Consider the following 17,557-nt stretch of genomic DNA (forward strand, 5'->3'; position numbering starts at 1 on the left):
GGATGTGGTGGAACGGGAGCTTCGTGCCCTGGATGTGCATCCCACAAATCTCCATCAACTGCAAGATGCTATCCTATCAATATAGGCCAACATTTCTAAAGAATGCTTTCAGCACCTTGTTGAATCAATGCCACGTAGAATTAAGGCAGTTCTGAAGGCGAAAGGGAGTCAAACACAGTATTAGTATGGTGTTCCTAATAATCCTTTAGGTGAGTGTATATTCCACAGTTGTGATATGAAGAAAACCAAACAAAAAGTGTGTTACTGAGGTTCCTGGACATGCGTGCCCTGAAGAATACCCCAGTGTTTCTGTCTTTTTAGAGATGTTTATGCTTGTTTGAAAGTTCATAATGTAAGTTTTCTCTTTGAAGCAAAATGCCCAACCAATATAGTCTGTATACTTCAAAGACATTTACTGTGCAGATGGAATTCCCTGCTAGACGATTCTGACAGATTCACTGTGGAGGCCAAAACTTGTCACACATTTAATTGATGTATGTTGTGTTAACTTCCTTGGGTGTAAAGTCACAGTTAAAATTAGTTCTACTGCCACCATTCAAAGCACAGCTTCCCAACACTAATTTATTTTATTTAATCTCATCAGTATCAGATGCATGAATCCCCAGCAAACCACCTGGGAATCTGATCCAGTAGGTTTTCATATAGTCATCCTTATTATAGGCTGCCCTCTGGGTTACTTTTGGCTGTGTCTACTTATTCTACACAGCTGGTTTCTGTTTACTATGAGTGCAACTACTTCTTTCCAATATATACTTTCAGCTGATGCAGTCATGTCAGTTTTTTTTTAATTATTATTTTTCCCTGTGCTGTAATCACGTTGTTATGGCCTCACGATGAATAACATCCTTTTTCTGGATGTCACCTGCTGTCTCATTTTGTCTCTTGGCAATATTGGAGTTGCTTTTCAGACACAGATGTTGTCAGTTTTTATGGAGCAAACTAAAAGCTCAAAACGATCATTCTTGATCTTGATTCAGACCGTGAATGATAGGTATCTGGTTAAAATGCAGTAAAGTATGTGAGAACATAAGAACATTTACAAACGTGAGGAGGCCATTCAATCCATCATGCTCATTTGGTGTCCATTAATAGCTAAGTGATCTAATGATACTATCCAGTATGTTTTTAAGTGTTCCCAAGTTTTCAGCTTCAACCACATCACTGGGGAGTTTGTTCCAGATTGTGACGACTCTCTGTGTGAAGAAGTGTCTCCTGTTTTCTGTCTTGAATGCCTTGAAGCCCAATTTCTATTTGTGTCCCAGGGTGTGTGTGTCCCTGCTGATCTGGAAAAGCTCCTCTGGTTTGATGTGATCGATGTCCTTCATGATTTTGAAGACTTGGATCAAGTCCCCACGTAGTCTCCTCTGTTCCAGGGTGAAAAGGTTCAGTTCCTCAGTCTCTCAGTAGGACATTCCCTTCAGACCTGGAATAAGTCTGGTTGCTCTCCTCTGAACTGCCTCTAGAGCAGCGATATCTTTCTTGAAGTGTGGAGCCCAGAACTGTACACAGTATCCAGATGAGCTCTAACTAGTGCATTGTACAGTCTGAACATCACTGCCCTTGTTCTCAATTCTACACTTTTGACAATATACCCTAACACTCTGTTTGCCTTTTTTATTGCTTCACTCACATTCATTGTTTGGGTGGAGAAAGTGAGGAGTCCATGTAGACTCCCAGGTCTTTCTCATCTAGTTCTATTCCTCCCATAGTGTAATTATAGTGGACATTTTTGTTACCTGCATGTATTACCTTGCACTTGTCCACATTGAATTTCATCTGCTAGGTGTCGGCCCACAACTGAATATTATCTAAGTCCCTTTGAATAGCCTGTGATGCCGAGATGATATCTGCTGAGCCACCTATTTTAGTATCATCTGCAAATTTGATAAGTTTGCTAACTATACCTGAGTCCAGATCATTAATATAGATTAGAAAAAGCAAAGGCCCTAGTACTGATTCCTGTGGCAATTAAGAACAACCATTCTTGATTGAATGAGGATTTTGTCTGGCAAAAGCAAAATCAGCTTCTGTCCCTTATCTTAAGGAATATATCTGATAATGGTGTGTAGATTCCTTTAGAGATAATTTGCATACCATACTACTTCAGACATTGAATAATTAAAAGTACCTTTCATTTATATGTATATTATTATTCTGCACATCTTAAAATACTTATTTTATGCACTTTTCACTGATATCATTTAAGGGCCATTTAGACCATGAGGTTGTCTGACATGAAACCAGCAACCCAGATTTGATCAAAACTAAAAAGAAAGAGAGCCCCAGCACTCACCCACAGCAAATCACAATGACAATTTTTAGAAGTCTGACAGAGGATTTTTGCTTTTTCCTGATGCAAAGTAGTTTGCTTTAAATAGGCAAATATATTGATTTGGTTCTTGCCTTTAAGTATTTGTGTGACAGACTGCCAGACTGTAACAAGTTATAGTTTGAAGTAGTACAGTACATAGAGGCACTGCTGGCAGCAGTTATCAAAAGCTGGGTGATCTGGACAGTAACATGGGGGATTCAGTTTTTGAATAATCTATTTTTGATAAGTTAATACTACTGTATCTGGATGTCAAATTCAAATCCAATTGCTTTGAGATGCCGCATGTATTTTTGGCAGCATGCATGAACCAGATGCTATGCACCAGCATGCTAGCAAGTAAGCATAATTGAACATTCTGGATATTGGCCAGTCAAATTTATGAGGTACATTAGCTGAAATGTGCCAGGCCAAGTATACTTATGTGATGCACTTCTATAGAAAAAATCATTTTCATTTTGTTTTCAATCAGATGTCCACATTGACTTACAGAACTTTCATAAAAGTCAATAAAGGCAGTTTGAAACAAAAATTAAGTAATTAATTAAACTAACTAGTTAAACAACATGGATGAGCATTCTTTCTCTTATACTGATTTATATGTAGCCTACACATTTCTGTAATGTATAATTTAAAGTTATACTTATGTGTGTGTGTGTGTGTGTGTGTGTGTGTGTGTGTGTGTGAATAAAAAACATAATATACATTTGCAACAACTACAACAGTGTTTTGTCTGTCCTCACAGCAGTTACAAACATGATAACCCTTCATTAGCAGGACCCCCCCAAATTGTTCCCTCTTTCCTGGATATTGATCATATGGAGCATTCCTTCTCTCCAATCCATGGTGCTGGTGAGGGGACTGCAAGCATGGAGGACTTGAACAGACCTTCACCTGTTATTGACTCAGTCCAGAGTCCGGGGTTCTTCTTGGGGTGGGGGTGTGTGAGGGGGTTGCCATCAGGCAGGGAGGTTTAGTGTAGAAGGATTGTCTGATTGTTTTGTACATTATATTGCTTTGTTTATATACAAAATTGATTATAATAAATTCTGTAACAGTGTTTACACTGCATGGGCAATGCAAACTGAAGACATGTGATGTCAATAGCACATGTCAAATTATTAATACAAAGAAAGAAAGGTATAATATATTTTATAACTGTCCTTTTATTATGTGTCATCCCATCCCAAATGCTGGAAAATGAGAGAGTTTTGTGAGAAGGTTAGTGCTTTGTCCCTGTTTTGGACATATGAGGTCTTCATTCATGTCCTCAACTAAACAGGCATCGGGCTATATAAAAACTATTTTAAAATAGTTAAGTGACTTTACAGCAGGTGGTAAGTGTAACCAGACCAAGCTAAAAACTCCAATAAAGCCCTTTAATCCAAAGGGAAAGGAAATAAAGTCAAAAAAAGGTAAAATACTCATAATAAAAATTTCATAATGTGAACAGTCATGTATCCTTTCAATGTATTGGTACTTAATAAGAGTTGTACAACAAGACACCATTGTATAAAAGCTCTGAAATTCAAAAAGGACTTGCTGAGTATTTCTCTGCCCAGTACTAATTTAGAGTGGTTAATCTTAAACAATAGGGCTTTCTCTGAAATTGAATTGAATAAATGTATTAAAGAATGTAAATTTTAGGGGATTTTTAAATGCTCAATAACCCATCTTGTTTTTACAGGTGAACTTTGTTCTGGGGACAGGGCTACTGTGCCTTTTCACCCACGCTTCACTGACAGACAGAGACCAGGCCCTGCTCATGAGGACCTGGTCTGAGAAGATGGCTGCACTCTACAGGAAGATGAAGGTTTCTGGCTGCTTGTGCTCAGGGTAAAAGCAGAGGAGGACATTCCCAAGCTGATCCAGGAAGAGACAAAGAGCAGAAGATGCCAGAGGAGCAGGTGGCATTCATCCTTAAAACAATGGAATAGAACTATGACTGGCTGCGCTGGGCGGTAATGGGGCACCAAGAGTGTGTGGAGGAGGAAGAGAAAGAAATGGAGAGGCCAGAAAACTTCTGTTTGGCTGAACCATCTAGCATACATGTGGTGGCCTGCTCCAGGGATGGGCCTTCTTCTGTGGATAAAAGCCACATTCACCAGCTTATTGTAGACCTGGAGTGGAAGATCCCCAACCCTCCCTCTGATGTGAGCTGCCATTGAGGAAGAGCCCCGTAAAGCACGCAGCTACTTGGCTACCCGTTTGCTCCAGAAACTGTAGGAAGGGCTGGGCAATGGGGTCTCTGTACATGTGGTGCCACCCAGATGAGTATGAAGTGCAAATTCCCAATGACCTCCTTCTACCTCTGTGAATGCAAACACTGCCTGGCCTCAGTCTGTGTCTTTGGATAGAGACCAGCAATGTGACTTTGTTGCTCAATCAATCAGTCTTTCAGATGGATTTAATCGCTATTACACTGTTTTGCGTGTTTTTGTATTTAAATAAATAACCATAAATCTATCAACTTAACCTCAGTCATAAATCTAGAGACTATGTTTAATACTTTTCTGTATTATAATTCACAAAAGACATTAATTAAAGGGCTACCATACATATTCAGTTTTATCTATTCAAAACCCTAGCTTAGTGTACAAACTTTAATATTTTTGTTGATAATTTTCAATTGCATTGTTAGTGACCCCTGCATATGTATTGTAAGATGTACTATATTAGCCATTGTCACCTTGTTGATATTTTTCCAAAAATAAAGGATGCACAGCACGCAAAGTTCTGACTCTGAATATAATACGCCAAAAGACATTAACATACCATGTGAAATGTTTATTATGGAGCCCGAGAATTGACATGAGAGAAAAAATATTGATTATCCTCCTAATATATTGTGATGGACATATGACAAACACATTTTATACATTTTTACTTTTATTAACATTTTACTAATAAGCTGCACACTCAACAGCTCCGATGCAGAATAATTTAATAAACCAACGTCTCATCAGACAAGCTGCCTGTGTCAGGGTTTTGAGGAAATACTGAGGAAAACTGGTTTGTAAAACATAACAGGTAATCACATACAGGTGTAGGCAATCAACATCTTGTGCAGGAACTAATTCGTCCCGAGGGGCAACAGTCCTCAGACTATGGATCCAAGCTGCCTCTCATCTCAGCAAGAGATGATCAGAGTCACTCCTCGCCTGGGCGGAGACGCTTTGTCTGTCCCTATGTAGCGCAGGGACGAAACGGACAAATTGTTCTCTACGAAATGCACTGTCACCGGGTGTGTGATGTTCCTGCATCTTCTAGTACTACGATGTCCTGCAATGCGCACTTTGAGTTCACATGTTCTTACCAACATATGCTCAGCCACAAGGACATGGCAGTAGATAAATAACCACCTTAGTGGAGCAGGATACGACTCCTTTACTGGGAATCTGTTTGCCCGGGTGGGTGTTTAAAGTATCTACATTTATAAGTGCCACTGAGCACAAGAGTTACATTATAGTTGGCATCCAGGAGCGGGGCATGTCTGCGTTGCTGTGGCACTGGCAGAGGGGCGAGTCCGATCTGACCAAGGAGTCCTTTAGGTTACGTCCACGTGAATATACTACTAGAGGGGATCTGAAAATGTTACTGATACTACTACCTGTCTGTAGAATGTGCCAATGTTTGTGAAGGATACCTCTGATACCGTCGGCACATTTACAATAGTTAGTGAAGATACAAGGATGTATTTTTTTGAGTATGTCTGGAACAACTCGTCTGTAGATCTTGAATCTTGACTGCGTTATTTATCTGGGTATCTATGTAACCTCTCTTGAAACTTAGACTTAATTTCTGCCATATTTCTCTCAAAATCTGTCTTTTAGCAGAAATGAAATCTAAGTTTCAAGAGACAGGTTACAAAGATGCCCAGATAAATAATGTGGTCTAGAAAATTCAGGATAAATCTAGAGGTGAGTTGTTCCAGAGACATACTCAGAAAAACACATCCTTGTATCTTCTCCACTCACTATTGTAAATGTGCCGACGGTATCAGAGGTATCCTTCACAAACATTGGCACATTCTACAGACAGGTAGTAGTATCAGTAACATTTTCAGATCCCCTCTAGTAGTATATTCACGTGGACGTAACCTAAAGGACTCCATGGTCAGATTGGACTCGCCCCTCTGCCAGTGCCACAGCAACACAGACATGACCCGCTCCTGGATGCCAACTATAATGAAACTCTTGTGCTCAGTGGCACTTATAAATGTAGATACTTTAAACACCCACTCGGGCAAACAGATTCCCAGTAAAGGAGTCGTATCCTGCTCCACTAAGGGGGTTATTTATCTACTGCCATGTCCTTGTGGCAGAGCATATGTTGGTAAGAACATGTGAACTCAAAGTGCGCATTGCAGGACATCGTAGTACTAGAAGATGCAGGAACATCACACACCCGGTGACGGTGCATATCTCGGAGAACAATCTCGCTGTTTCGTCCCTGCGCTACATAGGGACAGACAAGGCGTCTCCGCCCAGGAGAGGAGTGACTCTGATCATCTCTTGCTGAGACGAGAGGCAGCTTGGATCCATAGTCTTAGTTCCTGCACAAGATGTTGTGTGCCTAAACCTGTATGTGATTACCTGTTAAGCTTTATAAACCAGTTTTTCTCAGTATTTCCTCAAAACCCTGAGGAAGGCAGCTTGCCTGACAAGATGTCGGTTTATTAAATGATTCTGCATCGGAGCTATCGAGTGTGCAGTTTGTACATTCTTCTCAAATTGTGATTCTACTGGCCTACACCTCATCAATCCAGGTATGCGTAATTATTTCTGCACTTACAGGTACTTTAACTAATCCATTGTCAAATTATAAATCAGATGTACATTTTCACTGGAACCTCCCCTTACAAGTAATTCACGTCTGACTGATGGTCATGTCCCATTTGAGATTCTAAAAAAAAAAAAGAACATTAGTCACATTAATACTGAGTAATTATTGAAGTTCAAATAAATTGCAAATAAACAAAAAAAAAAAACTGAAAGATGAAGGGATTCTTATACAATCATTGCTCCCCCAGTTATTGCCACTGTATTTACCTCAGTAGAAATTGGCCAGCATAGAAATACCAAATAATTATTATCAAAAGTCGTGGTCAGTGCCATAACATATCCATGTGTCTCATCAGTGATTTAACCAATAGTGGGAATAGATGTACCTGGTCATACAGAGATACACAACTGTAAACCGGGTGCTTTGCAGATATAATGGGAATGTTATTCTAAGTGGCTCCCAGTTTGTGCAGGGAGGGGAAGCTGGCTAGTGCCCTTAAATCTTCAACTTAAAGTGAAATGCAGTCAAATGCATTATTAAAGGACACTAATTGTGTAGTGACTAGAAATACAGCATCTAACAGGAAAATTAAAATATCACAGTCACTTCAGAGAAAGCTGTGAAGTGTCAGAGATGTTTTTCTGGCCTTCATTTTAGTGCCAGACTCGTGGGATGAAAGGGATCTTGTCGACTCACCTCTTAAACACGCAGCCTCTCGTGTGCGGTTTGATACAGCTCCTCTCTGATCTCTGGGAAACCTTGCAGAACTTCCTCAAAGCTCCCAGCGGACAGAGAGTAGAGCCAAACCAGACTCGTGGCCTGCACCATCGCCGTGCAGTGGCCCTTGTTCAGGAGACACAGCTCTGAAAATTAAATCAACAGTCTGCCGTTAACAGCCTTGAAAGCCACTACTGTGCACACTACACACAGTGCTCTGATGTATTCACTTTCCACATCATTTATTTCAGTCATGATTCCTCCAAAATGCAGATTCCAAGAGGTCAATTGTTCTATATGATTTTATTGATACGATTAAGTATTGTAATTAATCAAAACCTTTAAATATATAAAAGGGGTGTCCTGAACAAAACATGCATATGCAGATAATAGAAACATTAATATGAGGGCTAAAATAAATAAAAGAAAAACATGAATCTAGGGAGTTTTAGGTAACCCACCTCCAAAATAGTCCCCATCACACAGCTCCGCCTGGACAGTGGCTGTCGTGACCAGGACTCTCCCGCGCTCGACGAAGAACATACGATCTTCGGGAGCATTCGGATGTGTGATGAGGTCCCCTTCCTGGAAAACTTCTCTGCGCAGTTTCAGCAAGACAGCGTTGCTGAAATTGGCATCCCGATTCCTGAACATTGGGACACTGTTCAGCACATTGGCGCATCGGACATTGAGAAGCTCCTGGATGGAACAGAAATAAAACGGTTTATCATACACGTGTTCAGCAAAGGGATCAAATTAGCAAATTCAATCTCGTAGAAATTCCACCGGCAGTAGTTTTCCAAGTATAATGTTAGCAGGATATTATTAACAATTACGAAAGGCTGTGTGGTTAGTTTATCAATGCTTTGCTGATTGAGCATTCATGGATATAGGACTACATGCATAGCTTAAGGCAGTATTTCAACCTAATAAAAAATGCATTAATGATTCACTGATTGATAACTTTTCATTACGTTTTTTTTTTTGGAGAGTGTACACAACTCACGTCTGTTTGCACTTTTACAGGATAGCTAGTTATTGATGCTTTTATAGAAATGTATAACGGATTTCATGCATACTTAAACAAGTCCTGTTATTTGTGACCAAAAAAAAACAACAAAAGACAATCAGATAATGTCATGTTTTCGGTGTAAAATGTCTGTATTCATTTGTTCTGTCTTCAGTGGTATGCTCAGTTACGGTAATTAAGGTTTGTGATTATGGGTCCAGCAGTCATATCATTTGAATGTTACTTGTCGAAACGTGCAGTCCTACCTCTCTCAAGGGTCTGGAGACCAGTTTAAAAATGTCCTCCTCGTCAAACCATTTCCCCTGGTGCCTGGCCTGGAAGTAATTGCATATCCGAGTCCGTAGTTCTCGGGGTAGCTTTCTGTACGTCATGTAGTCTTCCAGCTGACTCATCTGTGACAGTGACACAGAGAGATACACAAATGTGTGATTTTTTAAATTCAATGTAGACAAAGCTTTTCATAATAAGCATTATACAATTTAAATTCTCTATCCAAATTACAGGATTTCCAAGACTCTAACAATTAATGTGTTAATCTTCAAGATCCTGAAATTCAATCACTTTTAAATGAGAGATAAAGCATTGTTCTTTTTCTTTACAGTGCAGAGGAAACATACTTTGCTTCTGAAGGCTTTTGCTGGTGCGTCGCCGTTGGTCATCATTGCTGATATGCTGGCGACCATCATTGTGTACATCAAAGCTCCTGAAACCATGCTCGTCATGACAATCCATAGCTCAGTTTCATCTGCAAGATATCAAATGAAGGTTTAATGACATGTGTTTTCATCAAACGTGCCTGTGGTTTGAAATCAAAACAGTAAACATAGGTATACGTCACCTGAGGGGGGTTCGGCGGAGCCATAGGAGATGCCAATCATGTGGGAAAGTGCCCGAAAAACAGCAACGGAGTACTGCTCTCCCAGAGTGGCATTCTAGAAGAGAAGAGGCGGTCAGTAAAGATGCTGCTTCACAGAACTGAATCTGTCTGTGAAAACTGCTACAGATCTGTTCCATTGGGTGGCAAAACAAACAGACAGTTAAAAGAACTGGACTTGATTGCTAAATGATCCATAATGTTGATAATTAGTGGTTGGTTTTATAGACTAGTTGAATTCAGGTCATACAGGAAGGGCATGTACATTAAGATGAATCCTCTGCAGATTAATCAAATTAATGTAAATTTTAAACACACATTTTCAGTATATTTCCAGCTAGATTTCATTGTTCTTACCGTCAAGTTTTCCCTGACAACCCAAGAGTGCTCAGGAAATTCTTGCAAAACGGGAACAAGGAACTGAATACATCCATTCCAGTGGCACAGAAGAAGAATCATCAAGAACAGACCCATAATGCGGAGGATCAGGCGCACCGCTTCCATGTTTGCATTCGAAACCTAAAAAGACAGACAGTTGGGCTATACTGTAAGAAACGCGTGGAACTGATGTTGAGTCACACACTATCATCAGCACTTCAGAATAATACACCAGCCAATTGTAACCATATATCATTTTAAACCATTAGAACAGTTTTAAAGTAACTTTTGACCAGGGACTGCCATGACTTCCAACACTCAGGAATACAGTATAAATCTCACGAGCTCTTCATACAATTCTCTGTTAAAAGGGTGCAAATCTGTAAATCTGATAAACCCAGTGCAATCAATCTGAGCATTCAACTAAATCTTTCATTTATTTTTCAAGTGTACCCTTTATTCAACACATTTTGTACCTAGAGAAGCAATGTAACAATTTTGAATTCACCAATCAAAAAACAAACCTGTTCCCATTCTGTGAAGAACCTCCATAACTTCGACACTCGGAGCAGGCGAGCCAAACTGAAGATCCTCGCGAACATGATGACTCTCACCAGTTTAGAGGCAGAGAAGGAAGAGGTGTCACTGTGCTCTTCAAAACTCTAGACAATCAGAGCATACGGTGTGATATTAAATAAAAGACACGACTGACACGTAAAAAGCTAGGAATAAACAAAAGCCATATTCATGTGTTGATTAGCACATAAACACTTATAGGACACTCTGGACACATAACATCACACACAGTGCCTATAAAGACACTTTTCATGCATTTCAATTAGGATTTCTTCCACTTTTCTACACAATCCTCCACACTGCTATTGGGGAAACAGTGGTTGAGTCTTTGCTTTGAAATGCACGACCCAGCACAGGTTCACTCTAGAAACTGCTGAATTAATCCTGAAATCCTGTGAATCACTACACTTAACTGTGTGCTTGATTTTGGAGGCGATTGCTTACACTTTAGGATTGCTATCACCAGGGGGATGGACACTTATACAAGCAAACAATATAATAACTCGTAAATAATCCCAGAAGACATTCCATTACCTTTGCGATTAGGATGATGTAATCCAGAGGAAAGGCAGAAATCAAATCCAAGGCGAACCAACTTTTCAAGTAGTGGTGCCGGATTTCCTTTGGCTGCAAAATCACTTTCTAAAGCAAGAGAGAGAAAGAAAGAGTGAGAATGTATCTACAGATACAAAGCTAACACATGTGTTGACCAGTAACACACATCTCCATGTTAATTCTCCAGAAATATTTTTCTTTTTCATTTAATGTGATGTAAACTGCCAATAAAATGTACCCACAGTTTCATTTTAGTGAACTTTTGCCAAGCATTTGAGTAAAGTCTCCTTTCTCTGTGGCACCTGAGTAGGAGTTGCAGGGACCCCATCATTTTGCCCACGAATGTAAAACTCTACACATTTGTCCCATTTTTAGCACCAGTGGTTAACAACTCTGCTACCTGATCCGTGATGACACCCATCCGAAAGTTGACGAGAATATCCAGCACGAAGACCGTGTCCGAGAAGAGGTTGAAGATCTCCCAGGCGCGGAAGTGGTGCTCCGAATCCAGAAAGGCGATTCCGATGGGGATCGCAAGAAGGTTGAGAAATGTCAGCACCAGCATCAGCAAGATGTAGTAATTCCTGCAAAAAGGGAGATAAACAGTGTATGAGTCGTCTGCAGCTGGTCAGGTGAAACCGATCTTATTTGATGCAAATCACGCGTGACAAGGCGATCTTCATTGACAGCTGATGTCCGGTGTCAGTTCAGGGCGCTTTCGACTGCTTTACTCCCCCGCAGTGCTGTAGGAGGCTGTACTGCTCATTTCACTCTGCTGACATGTATGACACACGTATAATCACAGTGTTTTCCTTTCTGTTTGGGAGAGACACGCCGGCACATGGGCGCAGCCATCTTGGCCCGGATCCCGCCCCCGTGCGCTGGAACTCGAGCAGTGCAGCGCTCTGATTGGCTACAGCGCAGGCGCAGTGACTCTACCCGTACATTGTGAGAGTGACAGTCAATATGGATCAACATTATAGATCAACGAACCTAAACGACACAGCGTTCAGCCTATGGACCACCTGGTCTGATTAGCGGTCAGCGTGTTATTTAGTTTATTATAATTAAACGTCCGTGAGTGTCCTGTTAAAAATGGGACGATTGACTCCAGAAATACTGTATTCGGTGCAGCGAGTTCATTCACATCGCGGCTCGTTTTTGAAAGGAAAACAGATAAAAACCGACAGTACAGAAGAAAATGTGTCTTCTGCCGTTTTGTTGCCGCTTTCCTGCAAATACGCAATATCAGAGAAAAAACTAAAGGTGCGGCTCAGAAATACAACTAAAGACCTGAGTTACAGCGTTTCCTGTTGCATAGATGCGGGATTGCGCCTCCTACTGCAAACTGAAGAAATGTCTACTCATTGAAATCTACATACTGCATAGATCTATGACATGGGAAACACACAAACTGCATGTTATCAGCAGATAATTGACATGGAAAAACACGGTTCTCTGTGGGCGGAGCGCGTTGCCCGGCCCTACCTGATGGCGCTGAAGGGGTGAATCACCCATGAGCTGGTCTCTCTCTGGCGGTCACACTCTTTCTGCACCGCGGCCTCACTCCCATACACATGCAGGGACTGCTTGGTCACTCGGGGCAGAAATAGCGATCTCCAGCCGCGTGTCATCGTTTCGTTGTTCGGACCCGTCAGGAGGGATCTGTTCATCTGCGATGTTGTCCTCGGCGAAGGCGACGACGATCTGTCTCGCGAAGCTGTGTCTTGATCAGATAACGCTGTATTGCAATGCGGCTCTCTCTGTGACGTCATAATGCTAGGGCAAATGCTATGCTATGGAGTGTTCTGAATACTTATGGACAACTCATGACGCATGGAGAAGCTCTACATGTGTTATGATATATTTGGCATCCCCTGAAATCCTGCATCCCCCCCACTGTTTACGTATGCGCAGTTGAAGGAGACGGGCACATTTATGACTTTTCTGCCAATTGCATTGTTAATTGTTTAAATTAACAACAACAAAAGAAAATGCATACATGTCTTACCTCTTATATTCATAATGCTAAATATTTAATTACTTTGTCTACAATAGAAAAAATAATAGTACTCCAAACATACTTATCATAACTTGGCAGATTTCCTTGTCTTGGAAATACCTTTTCCCTTCCTCCCCTATTTTTCTCAGCATGCACCTCACCAAATAGCATTTGAGCCTCCCAGTGAGCTTAGGAAATTGATCTAAAAAGATAACATTAAAATGTTTTAATGATGACATGTTTTTGTTTTGTTTTTTGTAATGTCTTAAGATAAAATGTATTATCAGTGCCATTTTATTCATGTAATCTGGATCGTCCAGCCACTAGCAGAGTTCTTGAAGTTCCTTGCTTTCTGTTCAGGGCCTTTGAAGGAGAACATCTTCGACCTCTGTTGCCCCTGCAGAAAGCAGTTTCATCAGGACATTCATTTGGAAGTCTGTTAAACAATATGTTTAAATAGTACATAATAGTTTATGAAAAAAAATATATGTACAGGTATGTATGTGACAGCTCTGAGTCTGTTTTGGGGTGCCAGTAAGGATACCCCTATCCAATTTGAGCAAGATATTCATTAAGAAAAAGTAATTCAAGGCTGTCACCAGGACACAGGTACTGGAGCACTGAGTCTCCTGACCTGCACCCTGTTGTTTGTCACTGATAAAGAGAAGTGTGTATGTGTGTGTGTGTTAATATTAACATGGCAGTTTGTAACATGGCCTTTACCCTGTATGCTTTTCTAATTTAGTGAATTTATAAAATATTGCTGTAATGATAATATTGATCTTAAGCATGAGTCTACACAGAAGGCAAGTCTATTAAAAAACATGTCCCCGTCTCTTAAATCTTTGCATGCTGTGTTAAGCAAATCAAAATCTATGCAGTTTTCATAAACACAACGGCAGCAAATATACAGCATAAATGAAAGCATGGCTAAAACTAATATTTGAGATTGACAATGCATGACACCGTTTCTGTTATATGTTTCAGAATTTCATTAATATTAAATATAAAAAGTAATATGCCTTTGATTTAATCGTAAGCTTGTGTGTACATGATATAGAAACCTTGTAAATAGTTGCCCCTCCCAGACAGCCACACAGACAAAAATGCCACTTTACTTACCCCATGTGGACATGAGATGTACTTGTGAAAATAGGAATTAACATATTAAATCAAATTAAATGAATTATAATTATATTCACTTATCTTAATGACGACATGATATATAATTAAGCACATACAGAACTACTGGTACATATCCATATTTTATATATGGTATTGTGTATTATTATTATTAATGTTATCATTATAATAATCATATAAAATGAAAGACAAATGCATACATTCACTGTGCTAAGAATTTATTATTCTGTAATATTGTGTCATTTTTTAGCATTTGTTGTTTTCTGGTTTCAACTTTTATAGTTGGGGGGACAGAAAATCCTGTAATAGCAGTACAGAGAAAATAAGCAAACTCAGTCATTCACAAAATTCAGACTGGCTCATGGAATGCCCATGCTGCTGGGTCTGCTTTAAATGTGGTAATTAATTATCTCTTAATGAAAGCTGACAGGGGCACTGTGCCTTTCTCTCTAGTGCTTAATACTGTGTATCTTTAGCCTTTGACAAAATCAGTCATGACATTTTGCTGTCTCACTTGCATGCTTGTGTTTGTTCTTAAATTTCTCATCTAGAATAACAAACAATGATTGATATCAAAATTCAAGCTGTTTTTTATTTGATTTTATTGTGGATGATGATAGTCATTGCTCCATATATTCCCTTACACTTTAATTTGAATGATTCCAGTATGTTTTTGATGTTCAGATTTGGATGTCAAATAACTACACATGTTTTTTTTTTTTTATGTTGGGAACACAGAGATGGTTCATATTAGCTTTCAATATTTCATGAGCATAAATCATCCTTGTGATTTTATGTTGATGTTAAAAACATTGATGTACTTAAGGATTAAATTAAGTGTTTGGATTACTTCATAGATTCTCTGATAGAAAAATAACAGAAAAAGCATGCATAAAAGGGCTTTTCAGGGTGTCCAGGATATGCATGCCTGAGGCTAACCCTCAACCTGTGACCTCTGAGAAGTGCTTTAATGCCTTATTGCATTCATAAACTAGGTCAAATTGTGGATTTTGAAAATTGTAAACATACAAACATATAGATATTTTCTTTTCACCAAAACATAAACCAAAAAAGAAGCTGTAAGCTGTCAATTATGTAAGTTGTGGTTTTAACTGTTTCTGCACTACACATGCAAACCTGGATCCTTGTATAATCTCTTATTCCATACTCCAGCTTTAGCAGGATTATATATAATACATGGATAAATACTGTAATTGCATTCCGAGTCATTTTATACATATATACTGTATACACTCACCTAAAGCATTATTAGGAACACCATACTAATACTGTGTTTGACTCCCTTTCGCCTTCAGAACTGCCTTAATTCTACGTGGCATTGATTCAACAAGGTGCTGAAAGCATTCTTTAGAAATGTTGGCCCATATTGATAGGATAGCATCTTGCAGTTGATGGAGATTTGTGGGATGCACACCCAGGGCACGAAGCTCCCGTTCCACCACATCCCAAAGATGCTCTATTGGGTTGAGATCTGGTGACTGTGGGGGCCAGTTTAGTACAGTGAACTCATTGTCATGTTCAAGAAACCAATTTGAAATGATTCGACCATTGTGACATGGTGCATTATCCTGCTGGAAGTAGCCATCAGAGGATGGGTACATGGTGGTCATAAAGGGATGGACATGGTCAGAAACAATGCTCAGGTAGGCCGTGGCATTTAAACGATGCCCAATTGGCACTAAGGGGCCTAAAGTGTGCCAAGAAAACATCCCCCACACCATTACACCACCACCACCAGCCTGCACAGTGCTAACAAGGCATGATGGATCCATGTTCTCATTCTGTTTACGCCAAATTCTGACTCTACCATCTGAATGTCTCAACAGAAATCGAGACTCATCAGACCAGGCAACATTTTTCCAGTCTTCAACTGTCCAATTTTGGTGAGCTTGTGCAAATTGTAGCCTCTTTTTCCTATTTGTAGTGGAGATGAGTGGTACCCGGTGGGGTCTTCTGCTGTTGTAGCCCATCCGCCTCAAGGTTGTACATGTTGTGGCTTCACAAATGCTTTGCTGCATACCTCGGTTGTAACGAGTGGTTATTTCAGTCAAAGTTGCTCTTCTATCAGCTTGAATCAGTCGGCCCATTCTCCTCTGACCTCTAGCATCAACAAGGCATTTTCGCCCACAGGACTGCCGCATACTGGATGTTTTTCCCTTTTCACACCATTCTTTGTAAACCATAGAAATGGTTGTGCGTGAAAATCCCAGTAACTGAGCAGATTGTGAAATACTCAGACCGGCCCGTCTGGCACCAACAACCATGCCAAGCTCAAAATTGCTTAAATCACCTTTCTTTCCCATTCAGACATTCAGTTTGGAGTTCAGGAGATTGTCTTGACCAGGACCACACCCCTAAATGCAATGAAGCAACTGCCATGTGATTGGTTGGTTAGATAATTGCATTAATGAGAAATTGAACAGGTGTTCCTAATAATCCTTTAGGTGAGTGTATATATACAACATAAATATTTTTAAGAATATAAGATAGTGGCATCCCTGTGAGGGATGTGAACCAGCATTTCAAAAGCCTTGCCACTGAAACGAAGTCTGATTAATACATTTTATAATGATTGGCCTTGTTGAAATGTCAATAATAAACCAAATATGCATTAATTGGATTAACCTTTCCTCAGTTATACTGAACTAAATGGTCCAGATGCTTAATATGTTTTTCCTTAGGTACACATTAAACACTAAGTTGCAGATTTTTATTTTATATTTTAGTATTTTAACAAAATATTTTTTTTACTTGGAAGGGCTTCAATAAATGTATTGTCAGAATGTATTAAGTTATTTACTTAAATCAAACTACATTTATTTATATTATATAAATGTATGTCAACTTATTCATAAAATGTAATTTAATGTATTTTGCTTTGAACATCACTGCCCTTTTACAATAATAAATCCCCTATATGAATTGTTAATGAACAGGTTTTGTATTGACAGGAAGCTCTGACAGGTAATTGACTTCAAGCTCTTTACAGTGGTAGCAATTATCACATCTATTTCAACACTGTGGCAACAACAGACTTCAGTTATGGCTGTTCTACCAATTAGTGTGCACCTTTCAATGTCTTTCAGTCTTGCACATTTAATTTGTTTATACATCCCCACAGGAGGT

The 17,557-nt window shown here is 39.6% G+C and overlaps 1 protein-coding gene across 1 annotated transcript; it reads right to left on the reverse strand.

Annotated features, from left to right (window-relative positions):
- Positions 1-7,033: 7,033 nt before the first annotated feature.
- LOC136767005 (potassium/sodium hyperpolarization-activated cyclic nucleotide-gated channel 1-like) lies at positions 7,034-12,999 on the reverse strand. The gene is made up of 11 exons (XM_066720974.1): positions 12,754-12,999; positions 11,666-11,849; positions 11,245-11,352; positions 10,659-10,796; positions 10,114-10,275; positions 9,721-9,814; positions 9,500-9,627; positions 9,128-9,274; positions 8,314-8,551; positions 7,832-7,998; positions 7,034-7,255 (listed from the first exon to the last, which is right to left on the reverse strand). The coding sequence occupies exons 1-10, from the start codon at positions 12,936-12,938 to the stop codon at positions 7,835-7,837; spliced, it is 1,548 nt and encodes a 515-aa protein (XP_066577071.1). The 5' UTR covers positions 12,939-12,999; the 3' UTR covers positions 7,034-7,255; positions 7,832-7,834.
- Positions 13,000-17,557: the final 4,558 nt, after the last annotated feature.

This window comes from Amia ocellicauda, chromosome 13 (genome assembly GCF_036373705.1).
Source record: "Amia ocellicauda isolate fAmiCal2 chromosome 13, fAmiCal2.hap1, whole genome shotgun sequence".
Lineage (NCBI taxonomy): Eukaryota > Metazoa > Chordata > Actinopteri > Amiiformes > Amiidae > Amia > Amia ocellicauda.

What these genes read in the sequence shown, in the direction of transcription:
- LOC136767005 (XM_066720974.1), bottom strand. Translation starts at nt 12,938, where the DNA reads ATGAACAGATCCCTCCTGACGGGTCCGAACAACGAAACGATGACACGC. An exon ending in CACCCCTTCAGCGCCATCAG is followed by an intron (nt 11,850 to 12,753) that starts GTAGGGCCGGGC and finishes CCCTTTTTGCAG; the next exon opens with GAATTACTACATCTTGCTGA. An exon ending in TGATGGGGACTATTTTGGAG is followed by an intron (nt 7,999 to 8,313) that starts GTGGGTTACCTA and finishes TTTAATTTTCAG; the next exon opens with AGCTGTGTCTCCTGAACAAG.